The sequence below is a fragment of the Tachyglossus aculeatus genome, chromosome 16, assembly GCF_015852505.1.
Source record: "Tachyglossus aculeatus isolate mTacAcu1 chromosome 16, mTacAcu1.pri, whole genome shotgun sequence".
NCBI classification, from domain to species: domain Eukaryota; kingdom Metazoa; phylum Chordata; class Mammalia; order Monotremata; family Tachyglossidae; genus Tachyglossus; species Tachyglossus aculeatus.
In genome coordinates this window covers 8,267,273-8,282,573 of record NC_052081.1, presented here as the reverse complement: position 1 = coordinate 8,282,573, position 15,301 = coordinate 8,267,273, and the positions used below count along the sequence as shown (strand labels likewise).

Sequence of the window (15,301 nt, the reverse complement as noted above, 5' to 3'; positions counted from 1 at the left end):
CCATCTATACCGTAAGCTCCTTGTGGGCAGGAAGCATGTATACTAACTGCTATATTGTACTCTCCCAAGTCCTTAGTATAGTGCTCTCCTCACAATAAGCACTCAATAAGTATGACTGATTGATTACAGTGCTCTGCACACAGTAAGCGCTCAATAAATACGATTGATTGATTGATTGCTCCTGGGACAGATTCCATCCCAGACAAAAAGCCAGTTGCACTAGAAATGCTCATTGATTCGCTGCCCAAAGAAAGGGGAAAATATCTGCTTGTTTTGTTTTTCAATGGTATTTGTTATGTGCCAGGCACTGTAATGAGCACTGGAGAAGATATAGGCTAATCAAGTTGGACACAGGCCATGTCCCACATGGGACTCATAGTCTTAATCCCCATTTTACAGGTGAGGCAACTGAGGCACAGAGAAGTACAGTGACTGCTTGCATCAGACAAGCGGTAGAGCCAAAATTAGAACCCAGTCTTTCTGACTCCAAAGCTTTATCCACTAGGCCATGTAGGAAGGGCAATCATGGCTGCTGCTGCTGAAGAAAAGGAGAAGACAGAAGAGACTGCCTCCTCTTCCTTTGGCTCTTCCTCCTCCTCTCTGCAACCACAAAGGAGGGATTTTATCATTCATTCATTCATTCAATCGTATTTATTGAGCGCTTACTGTGTGCAGAGCACTGTACTAAGCGCTTGGGAAGTACAAGTTGACTACATATAGAGACGGTCCCTACCCAACAACGGGCTCACAGTCTAGAGGGATGAGGAGAGGAGAATGGGGGTGTGAAAAAGGGGCGGGAGGAAGGGGGTAAAGAAGGTCTGGGAGAGGAGAAAGAGGTGTGTGAAAGAATAATGGGGTGTAAAAAAACTGAGCAGAAGAGGGTGTGAAAAGGAGCTGGGGGAGAGGGGAATGGGGGTAACACCAACTGAAGGGGGGGAGGGTGTCAATCAATCAGTCAATCAATGGTATTTATAAAGAGCTGACTGTGCGGAACTCTGTTCTACGCACTGGGAGAGTATAATACAGTAGAATTGGTAGACATGATCCCTGCCTTCCAGAAGCTTACTGTCTAGAGGTGGAGAAGGGCATTAAAGTAAATTACACCTAAGAGAAGGGGCAGAGTGGCAGGATTATATAAATACGTGCTATGGGGCTGAGGGTGGGGTAGGGTGAGTACCGAATTGCTTAATTGCATAGATGCTGCAGAGGGGAAAACAAAGAAGGGGGAGAAATCAGGCCCATCTTAGTTTTTTGGGGGTGGTGGGACAGCACTCCAAATGTGGGGGCACACAGTCGCATTAAGGGTAGGACCCCTGGACAGCAACAGAATGAGAGTGTAGGAGGCCAACAGCTTTGTTAATTTTTAGATTGTGAGCTCCTCAAGGGACAGGAACCGTGTCCAATTCCCACCTGTTTGTTCTTTCCCAGTGCTTAGTACAGTGCTCTGTTCACAGCAAGCACTTAGTAACTACAATTACTACTACTAAGCAGCTGCTGAGCGAAGCAGCGTGGCTCAGTGGAAAGATCCTGGGCTTGGGAGCCACAGGTCATGGGTTCTAATCCCGGCTCAGCCACTTGTCAGTTGTGTGACTTTGGGCAAGTCACTTCACTTCTCTGGGCCTCAGTTACCTCACCTGTAAAATGGGGATTAAGACTGTGAGCCCCACGTGGGACAATCTGATCACCTTGTATCCCCCCCAGTGCCTAGAACAGTGCTTTGCACATAGTAAGCGCTTAACAAACGCCATCATCATCATTATTATTATTACTACTACTACTTCTACTTATGGGTAGAGCTGCTTATAGAAGTGAGTACAGTGGGAAGTCAACAGAGAATGCCACCGTTTGGGGAAAAAATAATTTAGTGTGGGGCCAAGAAGAAGTCCTGGACTCAATCTGGTTAGGGGAATCAGGCTAAGGAGTGAAATTACCACATGGTCTGTAGTTTTGCTCCCTAATCCATTTTTTTTCCACAGGAAGCAGCCCTTGCCTGAACTTGGAATGGGGCACAAGTCCAAGGGATCTGCCTGGGGCACCTAATGGCTTGGCTTTCTATTTTAATATTGGGAGCTGCACTGAGAAAGCACTCAAATTCTACTACTTTTACTACTACTACCACCCTATTCTTAAAATATGATTTCTGTTAAAAAAAAAAACACACCAAAAAACCCCTAGTAGGTGGCTACCCCAGTTATTAATCTGGACTGACCATTTTCCTTTGAAGGTAAATAAAAATAAATTCCACAAAAAACAATATTCTGGCACCAGACTTTGGAGTACCTTCTATGAGAAACAGTTAAGTCTCCTCACTGTCCATCCCCCAGTATCTTGTGTGGAAGCACAATGGTCACGGCACTGCATTTGCCCCCTTCTCTCTCTGACCATCCCTTCTGAGCTGCTTTGCCTCTAAGTCTGCTTGATTGTCTCACAGCAAGATATTCAAGGCAGGCACATCGCACATCCTCTTCCCCCTGATCCATTTTGCTTGTCTTTTCAGGGCGATTATTACAGGATGAGGTTGTTCCTCCCTTCACTGTGGGCAGGGAATGTGTCTATTTATTGTTATATTGTACTCTCCCAAGCACATAGTACAGTGCAATGCACATGGTAAGAACTTAATAAATACAACTGAATGAAAGTCAATATTCCCAATTGGCTTATCCAGAAAATTGCCAAAGTAGGAAATCATGGCTGCTTGTCTCGAAGTATATATAATGCACTGTGCTCTCTGATCATGTGTGGCTGCTGTACCAACTGTATTTATGGACGCAGCATGGCTTAGTGGAAAGAGCATGGGCTTGGGAGCCAGAGGATGTGGGTTCTAATCCCAGCCTCGCCACTTGTCTGCTGTGTGACCTTGGGCAAGCCACTTAACTTCTCTGTGCCTCAGTTACCTCATCTTTAAAATGGGGATTAAGACTGTGAGCCCTACGAGGGACAACTGATTACCTTGTATCTACCCCAGCACTTAGAACAGTGCTTGGCACATAGTAAATGCTTAACAAATACCATTATTATTATTATTATTATTATTATTATTATAATTATAATAATAATAATAATAATAATAATAAGCCCTGTATTGCATAAGGTTGAGCTGGCCTTAACTAGTAGAGGAAACTCTACCCATCAACCACGACTCCCTACTAGTGCTAGTAGAAATGAACTTGTCTCTGACATATCTGCTTGAACACAATGCGGAGTCCTGCTATAAACAGGAACCAAAACATTTGGAAGTTTCCAAACACTCAAGGCCGTTCCATGATTTTCCAGAATTGCTTGGGTTGGTCTTGCAATGCATAGATATTTGAGAAAATAACCCATGTAAAAACAGTTAAATATTGCATACAATGATTTTAGGTAACCCCCTTTAATTTACATTTTTCACTCCTGGGCTGTGAGTAAGACATATAAATCATCAAGGAGCTAGGAAAGGACGGCATTCTGAAAGGAAGCAACCTCTGACAATGATTAATATGGCACCGCCGGCGGAAAGCTGGCAGCAAATAATGGCAACAGCTTATATAACTCATAAAAAATGCTTGGTAAAATGGACTCATACCTTTCTAAAATTTAGGATATGCTATTTGTTAATCTGCTATGTGTAAATTTCCCATATTCTTATTCCTATTAATATCTTGGGGGAAATATTTTTCAAAGACTGTATTTAAAATTCTGATCATCTTTACCAATTTCTTCATTCACTAATATTTACTGGATGCCCGGCAGTGGGCAGAGCGCAATGCCGAGGCCTTTGCCTCTGCCCTGGAGGAGCTTACAATCTAATGAGGCAGACTGGTGGACCAAAGTTAAAACCCCCCACCCCCAGAGAGCAAAATGAATGTGCAAATGGAGCAAATGCCAAGACTAAAGGTGGCAGATGGGATGACCAGATTTGCAGGGAATAGATTTCTCAAAAATGCAGTCAAGAGATTACGATTAATACCTCTTAACACTTTTATGCCTGAAATTATGGTGAGGCCAAAAGAAATTATGACCACGTTTAATGTCATTATCATCTGTGAGCCCCCTTTTAGACTGTGAGCCCACTGTTGGGTAGGGACTGTCTCTATATGTTGCCATTTTGTACTTCCCAAGCGCTTAGTACAGTGCTCTGCACATAGTAAGCGCTCAATAAATACGATTGATGATGATGATCTGTCTCTACATGTTGCCAATTTGGACTTCCCAAGCGCTTAGTACAGTGCTCTGCACATAGTAAGCGCTCAATAAATACGATTGATGATGATGATCTGTCTCTATATGTTGCCAATTTGTACTTCCCAAGCGCTTAGCACAGTGCTCTGCACACAGTAAGCGCTCAATAAATACGATTGATGATGATGATGATGATCAGCGGGAGCATGCCTGAGCACCTACTGAGGGCAGAGCACTTTATTGGAATTTGGGGAACAAATCTAGGAATGAAAGACCTGATCCCTACCTCAGAGAGTTTCCATTCTAGTGAGGAAGCCATGCTCTTCACTCTCCATGTTTCCCCATGGTAGGGGGTTGCCTGGGGATTGGGCTAGAGCATGTCCCTCATGGAGTCTCAGGGGCCTGAAATAGGTCGACCTGTGCTAGCCCAATCTCTGAGGCCGGGGAGGAATCACAACTCCTGGCAAGCCCAGCAGTTTCTAGAGACAATCACACTATTTTTGGTTGCCCACCTTGGCCCAACCTTGCCTTAGTCTCCTCAATCTAAGGACTAATAGTCACTGTTCTAAGTGCTGGGGTAGGTACAATCAATCAATCAATTAAATGCATTTACTGAGTACTTACTGTGTGCAGAGCCTTGTACTAAGCACTTGGGAGTGCACAATATAACAATATAAAAGAGTTGGCAGACACATTCAGTCCAGTTAATTAGCTCAGACCCAATCCCTGTTCCACACAGGGCTCACAGTCTAAGTTGGAGGGAGAACAGGTACCCTCCCTTTACGGCTGAGGGAAGTTACGGCTGAGGCACAGAGAAGTTAACTGACTTGCCCAAGGTCACCCAGCTAGCAACTGTTATGACTGAATGATTATGACTGTTGTTACTGACCAGTGCCCTGCTGATTAGCTCAGCCCAGAGCCTGACTATCTTAACCCAGGGGATGCCTGGGAGAGGAGCCTATTTCCTGGCCCTCGGAGAGATGGGCAGCTCAACCACCAGCCATCGGGGAGCCGTACAGAGGTAGTGGCGAGGAAACGCTGTGAGGGGGTGGGACACTGTGAGGAAAACATAGGGGCCTGAAAGGGAATGACAGAAGCGGGAATCGTGCCCTTGACGGCTAAACTCCTCACCCTGGGCTTCAAGGCTGTCCATCACCTCGTCCCCTCCTACCTCACCTCCCTTCTCTCCTTCTCCAGCCCAGCCCGCACCCTCCGCTCCTCCGCCGCTAATCTCCTCACCGTACCTCGTTCTCGCCTGTCCCGCCATCGACCCCCGGCCCACGTCATCCCCCGGGCCTGGAATGCCCTCCCTCTGCCCATCCGCCAAGCTAGCTCTCTTCTTCCCTTCAAGGCCCTGCTGAGAGCTCACCTCCTCCAGGAGGCCTTCCCAGACTGAGCCCCTTCCTTCCTCTCCCCTTCGTCCCCCTCTCCATCCCCCCATCTTACCTCCTTCCCTTCCCCACAGCACCTGTATATGTGGATATATGTTTGTACATATTTATTACTCTATTTATTTATCTTACTTGTACATATCTATTCTATTTATTTTATTTTGTTAGTATGGTTGGTTTTGTTCTCTGTCTCCCCCTTTTAGACTGTGAGCCCACTGTTGGGTAGGGACTGTCTCTTTATGTTGCCAATTTGTACTTCCCAAGCGCTTAGTACAGTGCTCTGCACACAGTAAGCGCTCAATAAATACGATTGATGATGATGATGATGAACGAGCACTGAATAAACATGCAGTGCATAATCACTTTCCCCTAGGTAGCCGAGGAACAAGGGAGGAAGGATCTTCATATTTTTTAGTTGGGCAATTTACTCACATGCAGCAGCAACACAGCAGCAAGGAAAGACTGTCCCTGACAATAGCCAATGTCTTCATCGTAGACAGAATAAGCCTGGAAGAGGAAGAAAGGGAAATGTTGTGAGAGCGGTGTACGGTATTATCAGCTTGTTCAGACACTTTTTCTAAAAACATTGAAAAAACATTTTAGGAACCAATCTGTCACCAAATTCTGCCACTTTTCACTTTTCAGTGCTTCACTGAAATCCCTTTTCCTTCCTACTCGTGCAGAAATCAACCCAATACCATTTTTTTAAGGTAATTGTTAAGCACTTACAATGCGTCAAGCCCTGTTCTAAGTGCTGGGGTAGACACCAGGTAATCCAGTCGGATGCAGTCTCTGCCCCACAAGGGACTCACAGTCTAAGTAGGAGGGAGACAAGGCAATGGATCCCCATTTTACAGATGAGGAAACTGAGGCACAGAAAAGTTAACTGACTTCTCCAAAGTCACAAATCAGTCAAGGGGCAGAGCCGGCATAAGAACCCAGGTCCTTTGATTCCCACGCCCAGGCTCTTTCCATTAGGCCACACTGCTCCTTTCTTAGTGGGCAGGGATCCCATCCAGCAACCCTGCTGTACGGCTCCATTACTTTCCTCCTTTTAATTAGGATGCTGTAAGAGCCTCCTTGCTGGTCTCTCTTTTCCTCCAGCCCCTCCCCGCTTCAGCCTATCCAAAATGCAGTAATGGGCATCACTTTTTTTCCAGAATCAGTCAATCGGTGGCATTTATTGAGCATTTAATGTGTGCAAAGCGCTGTACCAAGCACTTGGATGAGAACTGGTAGAAAAGAACCACTCTGAAAGCCAGTATGGGTCTAATTACAATAACTGTGGTATGTAAGCAACGTCTATGTATCAAGCGCTGTTCTAAGCACTGGGGTAAATAATAAATAATAATGTTATTTGTTAAACGCTTACTATGTGCAAAGCACTGTTCTAAGCACTGGGGAGGTTACAAGGTGATCAGGTTGTCCCACGGGGGGCTCACGGTTTTAATCCCCATTTTACAGATGAGGTAACTGAAGCCCAGAGAAGTTAAGTTACTTGCCCAAAGTCACACAGCTGACAGTTGGCAGAGCTGAGATTTGAACCCATGACCTCTGACTCCAAAGCCCGGGCTCTTTCCACTGAGCCACGGGTAGATACAAATTAATCAGGTTGGACACTGTCCCTGTCCCACATGGGGTTCACAGCCTAGGTTTTCCCATTGACATCCAATCAAATGATTTTCCACTAGTTTTTTTTTTCCTTGTCTAGTTGACTTCTCCCATTTCACCCCAGACTGCCATGTGACCTTGGACAAGTCACTTAACTTCTCTGTGCTTCAGTTCCCTGATCTGTAAAAAAAAAAAAAAAATGGGGATTAAGACTGTGAGCCCCATGTAGAACATGGATTATGTCCAACCTGATTATCTGCTATCTATCCCAGCACTTAGTACAGTGGCTGACACATAGTAAGCACTTAACAAATACCATTTTTTAAAAAAAGAAAAGAAAATCAAAGGCATTCCAGACGAATACTCCCCTCAATGCCCTGGTGAAGCCATCCTCTAAAGCTGTTGTTGTTGTCTCATGCTTTATGTTGCCAACTTGTACTTCCCAAGCGCTTAGTACAGTGCTCTGCACACAGTAAGTGCTCAATAAATACGATCGATGATGATGATGATGCTTTCGAGTCATGTCCGACCCACAGCGACGCCATGGACACATCTCTCCCAGAACATCTCACCCCCATCTTCAATCGTTCTGGTAGTGTATCCACAGAGTTAAACGCACATTAAATTTATCTGAAAATCTTGTGTACTCTTCTTCTCCAGCACCCTCCAAATTAAGCGTATCTGTAAATCTTGGGTTTCCTGATTACTTGCACGCATATTCCTTTTGCCCTTGGCTCCCGAACTCTAGTCTAATTGTAAGCTCTCCATTTTTGCGTCGGTCTTTTTCTCCAACAGATGGGAAGCTTTCCAAGGACAGAGACCCTGTCTTTCTATTCTTTTGTAATTTCCTTGGCACGTGGCACGAAACTGTATTCTTGGTCCAAGAAATGAAAATGAAAATGTCATTTTTTCCTGACCACTGCAGGAGCAGTTTTTCATATAATGAATTCTTTCCAAACTGTGGCATGCTGAACATAATTCTTACAATGTGGAGATATAGGAAACTTTTAAGAGGGGTCTCCCTTACTATGCATTGGGGTTGCAAATTATGAAAAGGCAGGAGACAGTGAACCGATATAAAGGGAATCCGGTTTTATGCCCAAGGCTATCCACTGCACACTCCTTTAGGCTGAGCCAAGACCCCGATTCGAGTCCCTGTCTGGCCTGTCAGATCTCCTAAGGCAGCCTGAGCTATCCCAAAGACCGGAGAAACAGCGTAACTTTGTGGAAAGAATGTGGGTCTAGGAGCCAGAGAACTGGGTTCTAAACCTGGCCCTGCTCTTGCCTGCTGTGTGACCTCGGGCAAGTCCCATAACTGCTCTGTGCCTCAGTTTCCTCATCTTTAAAATGGGAATTCAATACCTGTTGCCTCAACACCCCTGCGGCTGAGAGGCCTGTGGGGGACGGGAACTGTGTCTGCCCTGATCATCTTGTGTCTAACCCAGCACCGAGACAGTGCTTGGCAAATAGGTCATTCATTCAATCATATTTAGTGAGCGCTTACTGTGTGCAGAGCACTGTACTAAGCGCTTGGGAAGTGCAAATCGGCAACATGTAGAGACGGTCTCTACCCAACAACAGGCTCACAGTCTAGAAGGGGGAGACAGACAACAAAACAAGTAGACAGGTGTCAATACCATCAGAATAAAGTAGAGATTATTATATCATATATATACATATATATAGCATATATAGTATAGTATATAGTATATATAGTATAGTATATATAGTATAGTATAATAATGATGGCATTTATTAAGTGCTTACTATGTGCAAAGCACTGTTCTAAGCGCTGGGAAGGTTACAAGGAGATCAAGTTGTCCTCTGGGGGCTCACAATCTTAATCCCCATTTTACAGATGAGGGAACTGAGGTCCAGAGAAGTGAAGTGACTTGCCCAAAGTCACACAGCTGACAGTTGGCAGAGCCGGCATTTGAACCCATGACCTCTGACTCCAAAGCCCAGGCTCTTTCCACTGAGCCACGCTGCTTCTCACAGCATATATAGTATAGCATATATATATATATATATATATATATATATATATATATATATATATATATATATATAGTATATAGTATATATAGTATAGTATATAGTATATATAGTATATATATAGTATAGTATATATAGTATAGTATATAGTATATATTTCTAGACTGTGAGCCCACTTCTAGACTGTGAGCCCACTGTTGGGTAGGGACTGACTCTATATGTTGCCAGCTTGTACTTCCCAAGCGCTTAGTACAGTGCTCTGCACACAGTAAGTGCTCAATAAATACGACTGATTGATTGATTGATATAGTATCACCATTATTAGTGATACAATTATGCAGGCGTCTCAGTAGAGCCCTCCCAGGGGCAGCTGAATCAGTCAGAGGACGGGGGTGTTGGATGAACTGGGCTCATCTGAGTCTCCCCAAGTTCCCAGAGCCACAGTTAAGAAGGGCTAATATGTGCTCTCACTGAGCCAAACTCGAGGACCTTGTTGCAGGCAAGGAATGGGTCTGCCTACTCTGCGGTATTGTACTCTCCCAAGTGCTTAGTACAGTGCTCTGCACACAGTAAGTGGTCAATAAATACCACTGACTGATTAATTTATTGATTGAGGCTCAGCGGAGCCGGGTATTTTTTATATTGGATCTGACTGGCTCAGGATGGCACAGCAAAGTCTGCCCATCATCATCATCAATCGTATTTATTGAGCGCTTACTATGTGCAGAGCACTGTACTAAGCGCTTGGGAAGTACAAGTTGGCAACATATAGAGACAGTCCCTACCCAACAGTGGGCTCACAGTCTAGGGGGTCTATCCAGCCCACTGTTGTGCAGTGTGAGGAAAATTGGACTCCGCTAGTCTCCTGGAGCTGGAGCCAAGGCCTTCCAAATCTCCCCAGGCCACAAAGACCACAGGCATGTGGGGTTCATTCTGAGCTGAACATGCTCAAATCACCGAGAGGTGGCTGAAACCGCATTATCTCGGCATCACTCCCTTGCAAAGAAAATTGCTGCAATTTGAAAAGACGCATACGGCTCAACCCAGGCAGAACGGTGCATGTAACCCAAAGGAGGCCTGGATGCTTTGTAGAAGGCAGAGCGTGTTGAATATAGAGAGCAGAATATAGAGAGCTGGATTCTCCCAGCTGCCTTTTATGAACCCCAATAGGACTATTTAAATCCTCGACATCTGTCGTGCTCTCTCAAAATTCCGATATATTCCGTTTCTTTGTGTCATTCTTCACTGTAGCAGAGGGAATTTTCCCTTTAATTAGCTTAACTTCGGCAATACTAGGAATGCTAATGGTCTCTGCTAATAAAACTCTCCTGGGCAATGGCGAGGCTGTCCGGTTCCGACAGCGAGCAAAGGATGGATGAAGTTGATGGGAACCATCTGGACGGGCAAGTACGTGACCCCTTTGGGCGCCGGGGAGGCCAGCGGAGAAGGTCCGGCAGGTCTCCTTCACAATCATCCAGTGGTAATTAACGAGGGCCCCCGAGGCTTCTGGGGCCATTACACTTCAAACGGAACTGCCGGTGGTTGAAGTTACTCGGCTCTACATCTGGCGGTGGGGAGTTTAGGTAGCTGAGTAGCCTCCCTCCTACCATGGCTCAGCCCTAAAACAGAGCCCTCGCTAATCGATGCCTCTGCCAGGGGCCAGGTGAAAGACAAGGAAAAATGGGACAAAGCCTCTCCAACAGCAAACCCCGCTCAGCCTCCTGCTTTAAACCAATAGCTGAAAGGATGTGGGGGGGCCAGACAACTGTTCTTGCACTTGTGGGCCGGGACAGTGTCGACCAACTCTACTGAACAGTCAATCAATCAATCAATCGTATTTACTGAGCGCTTCCTGTGTGCAGAGCACTGTACTAAGTGTCCAACTGTCCTTGCACTTGTGGGCCGGGACAGTGTCGACCAACTCTACTGAACAGTCAATCAATCAATCAATCGTATTTACTGAGCGCTTCCTGTGTGCAGAGCACTGTACTAAGTGTCCAACTGTCCTTGCACTTGTGGGCCGGGACAGTGTCGATCAACTCTATTGTACGGTCAATCAATCAATCAATCGTATTTATTGAGCGCTGTGTGCAGAGCACTGTACTAAGTGTCCTTTCCTTTCCTTTCCCAAGCGGTTAGCACAGTGCTCTGCATACAGTAAGCACTCAATAAATACAATTGATTGTTTGACTGATTTGTGGGGAATATCTATCAGACACTGACTTTTCCCCACCCTCAACAATGACTCCCTAGGGTCTCCCGTGGGCCAGTACGAAAAGCACCCAGACCATGCGGGTGTCTGTGTGCGCACGTGTGACTGTTTGCGCATGTGTTGACCAAAGCAATGTCCAATTACTTTCAAATCTCCCTCTATAACGCCTGTGCTGCCACTTTAACACTTCCACACCTCTTCACCATTAGGGAACTGATCCTTCTCTGCCCTTCACTCTCCGCCATCTATTTGCACTCCTCAAGCATTTTGATACTCAACCCAGCCCCACGGCACTTGGGTAAATATCCATATACTCTATTTCCCCTATCCATAATTGATTTTAATGCCACTCTCCCTCTGTAGACTCTAAGCTCAATCAATCAATCAATCAATCGTATTTATTGAGCGCTTACTGTGTGCAGAGCACTGTACTATCAATCAATCGTATTGAGCACTTACTGTGTGCACAGCACTGTACTAACAATCAATCAATCGTATTTACTGAGTGCTTACTGTGTGCTCAGCACTGTACTAAGCGCTTGGGAAGTACAAGTTGGCAACATATAGAGACAGTCCCTACCCAACAGTGGGCTCACAGTCTAGAAGGGGGACACAGAGAACAAAACCAAACATGTTCACAAAATAAAATAAATGGAATAGATATGTACAAGTAAAATAAATAAATAAATAAATAGAGTAATAGAGCTCCTGGTGGACAGGGACTGTGCCTCCCCACTCTGTTGGACTGTACTTCCCCAAGTCCTTAGTACTGCTCTGCATACAGTGAAAACTCAAAAAAAAAATCCATTCATTCATTCAATTGCATTTATTGAGCGCTTACTGTGTGCAGAGCACTGTACTAAGTGCTTGAGGAATTACAGTACAGCAATGATACAATAAAACAATGATTGGCAGATGTAAAGGTCTTTAAACTCTATTAATTCTTCCTGTCTGTAATTCATTTTAATGTAGGCTAGACGGTAAGCTCCTTGTCTTCTATTTCTTTTGTACACTCGGAAACATTTAAAGGCAGCAGGATTTAAGGAATGCCTCCTTAGTGGGATTTAGAGAAGCAGCGTGGCTCAGTGGAAAGAGCACGGGCTTTGGAGTCAGTGGTCATGGGTTCAAATCCCCGACTGCGCCAATTGTCAGCTGTGTGACTTTGGGCAAGTCACTTAATTTCTCTGTGCCTCAGTTACTTCCTCTGTAAAACGGGGATGGACTGTGAGCCCCCCGTGGGACAACCTGATCACCTTGTATCCTCCCCAGCACTTAGAACAATGTTTTGCACACAGTAAGCGCTTAATAAATGCTATTATTATTATTATTATCATCATTATTACTTTACTAGGTGCTTGGGAAGTACAGGAGAACGATGTTTAATATAGTACCCTGCACCCACCCAGTAGGAGCTCAATAAATGCTGTTGAATAATGAGGTAAAACTCTGGGAGGGACCAAAATGTGAACTTTTTCAATGATTCCCAAGTTTATAATAAATTCATGTGACAATTAGAATTGGTCTGTAGGAGAGAAAAGACCTTCTTCCAGGAGCTTTAAAATTTTAATTATGAATCTTTCCAAAACCAGAGAAAATTAATTGAAAAGGACCCATGTCAAAGATGTTGCTGAGGCTTTCTAACTTTTCAAGGCAAAGAGTGGTTTTCGGAAAGTTCCTAAGAAAAGGGATTCAGCTCTCCTGGGGAAGTGTGACATTGCTGATAGCTTTTTTTTCATATTCTGATTAATATTTAAGAATACAGGTAATCAATCTCTTCCCTCCCACTGCGTTCATCTGCTGTCTTTAAAAAAATTAAATAACCAGCGAATCTAAGCCCCGTTGATCTTTTGAAACCCCCAAAAGCATATACTTCAACTACAGTATAACTGCACAGTATTACTGGCTTTTACTTGAAACGCAAATTTTTCCAATACTTCATATAGACGCGAATCAGTTTTGGACTGTTCTCTCTCAAAAGGTTTACACAATCTGTTCACACAGTCTATCCACCTGTTCTTCATCAATCTGTCGCTGTGTTTTGTCTTCTCTTTTCACTTACCCTTGTATTAAAACCAGTAGGTCAAAAAAAAAGGGTAAACTGACTTTTACTCAGGCCAAAGCTGGAAGGTACTGCTGTATCTATTGGGGAACACTAGCTCTCCGGAAGATTTCTGTCACCCCAGCATTTTGACCTGGGCTGGCAGGCGATCCTTTCAGTGAGTCCTGTACTTCCCAAGCGCTTAGTACAGTGCTCTGCACACAGTAAGCGCTCAATAAATACGATTGATTGATTGAGTCCAAGGGGCTGAGGACTCCACTCCCACTATTTGCCCCATAAAGGAGGAGGTTGGAGTTGAGTGTCATTAAACCCCTTTCTTTTCCTTCTCCCTCATCCCCTTTTCCGTCTGCGGTTAAACTGCAGACAGTAATCAATCAATTTACGGTGCCATGCCTATGTACAGAGCACTGTTCTAAGCACTTGGGAGAAAAAAGGACAAAAGTTGGTAGACATAATTCCAGTCCACAAGGAGCTCTCGGTCTGGAGGAATCATCATCATCATCAATCGTATTTATTGAGCGCTTACTATGTGCAGAGCACTGTATTAAGGGCTTGGGAAGTACAAATTGGCAACATATAGAGACAGTCCCTACCCAACAGTGGGCTCACAGTCTAAAAGGAATGTCCTCTTCCAGTCATTTAGGATAGTGTCCCATGTTCAGTTGGTGCTCAACAAATACTACTGATGCAGAGAGCTGGAAAAAAAAGGCTCATAATGGGTGTATGCCTAGAAATCAGGCTTAAACCTTGGTGGGGGATGCCTTTTGGATTTAGAGGGAGAAGGGCTGTCTGTCATTCAATGGCATTTATTGAAGCCTTCCTTTGTGCAGAGCACTCTACTAAGTGCTTGGGAGAGTACAATGCAAAAGGGTTGGTAGACATGATCCCTGTGGACGGGTTTCTGAAGCACATATTTCAAGAAGCATTTCCCAGGTGGAAAAAAGACACAACCAAGGAACGGAAGCAGGAGTCTTTGAGAAGCAGTGTGGCCTACTGGACAGAGCATGGGCCCGGAGTCGAGGATCTGGGGACTGATCCCGGCTCTGCCGCTTGTCTGCTGTGTGACCTTGGGCAAGTCACCTCACTTCTCTGAGCCTATGTTCCCTCATCTGTAAGAGGATTAAAACTGTAAGCCTGTGTGGGGCAGGGATTTTATCCAAATGGATTACTTTGCATCTACCCTGGCACCTAGAACAGGAACTGGTACGTAGTAAGTGCTTAACAAATACCATATATTATTATCATTATTTTAGCCGGGTGATTCACAAAGGGATGTTTGACTTCTATAAAACTAGGACTGCAAACCAGAGATGTCCTCTTCCTTCCCTTCCTCCCCATTTTCTCTCAACTCTCAGAGCCTCTCCCATGTGTGACACTAAACCCTTTGCATACAGGCATACGCTTTGAAACTGTGTAGCGCCTATGAACGACAGCATTTGTTTTTATCACTGAGTGAAAGATTCTCATATGGGAATTAGAAAATAGGTACAGACCTCCACAACTATTGCCAAAAAAACTGAACCATAATCACTTCTCATGAGCCATTCAGTTGGGTGTCACCGTTTTCTAGAATTCCATTTAGGCTTTTATCTTCTAGGATACAATCTAATATTAGCTGTTTATCAGGACTAATAGCCCCTATAAATTGGTTGAGCTTTCCTGCTGCGTCTGTCTAATATACATCTGTGCCCTGAGCCAAATGCCTCCCCACCTGATTTTTTATTATTTTACTAGTCAACCATGTCAAAATGATGAATTATAGAAAACAATTAAAACCGGCCAACAAAATGCATTTGAGCTGTGAATAAGGACTGAATTTTAGCAATCTGTCACCTATGCTTTCAATAGCAATCTATACTCTGTCTTTTTTTTAGG

The 15,301-nt window shown here is 44.5% G+C and overlaps 1 protein-coding gene across 2 annotated transcripts in view; it reads right to left on the bottom strand.

The window, feature by feature from the left end:
• Positions 1-15,301, bottom strand: part of RABGAP1L (RAB GTPase activating protein 1 like) — a 430,548-nt gene that overhangs the window by 146,952 nt on the left and 268,295 nt on the right. For both annotated transcript variants that reach the window (XM_038757620.1, XM_038757621.1), the window contains exon 15: positions 5,982-6,056. In XM_038757620.1, the coding sequence (XP_038613548.1) occupies positions 5,982-6,056 (75 nt within the window). The remainder of the gene's footprint in view (positions 1-5,981; positions 6,057-15,301) is intronic.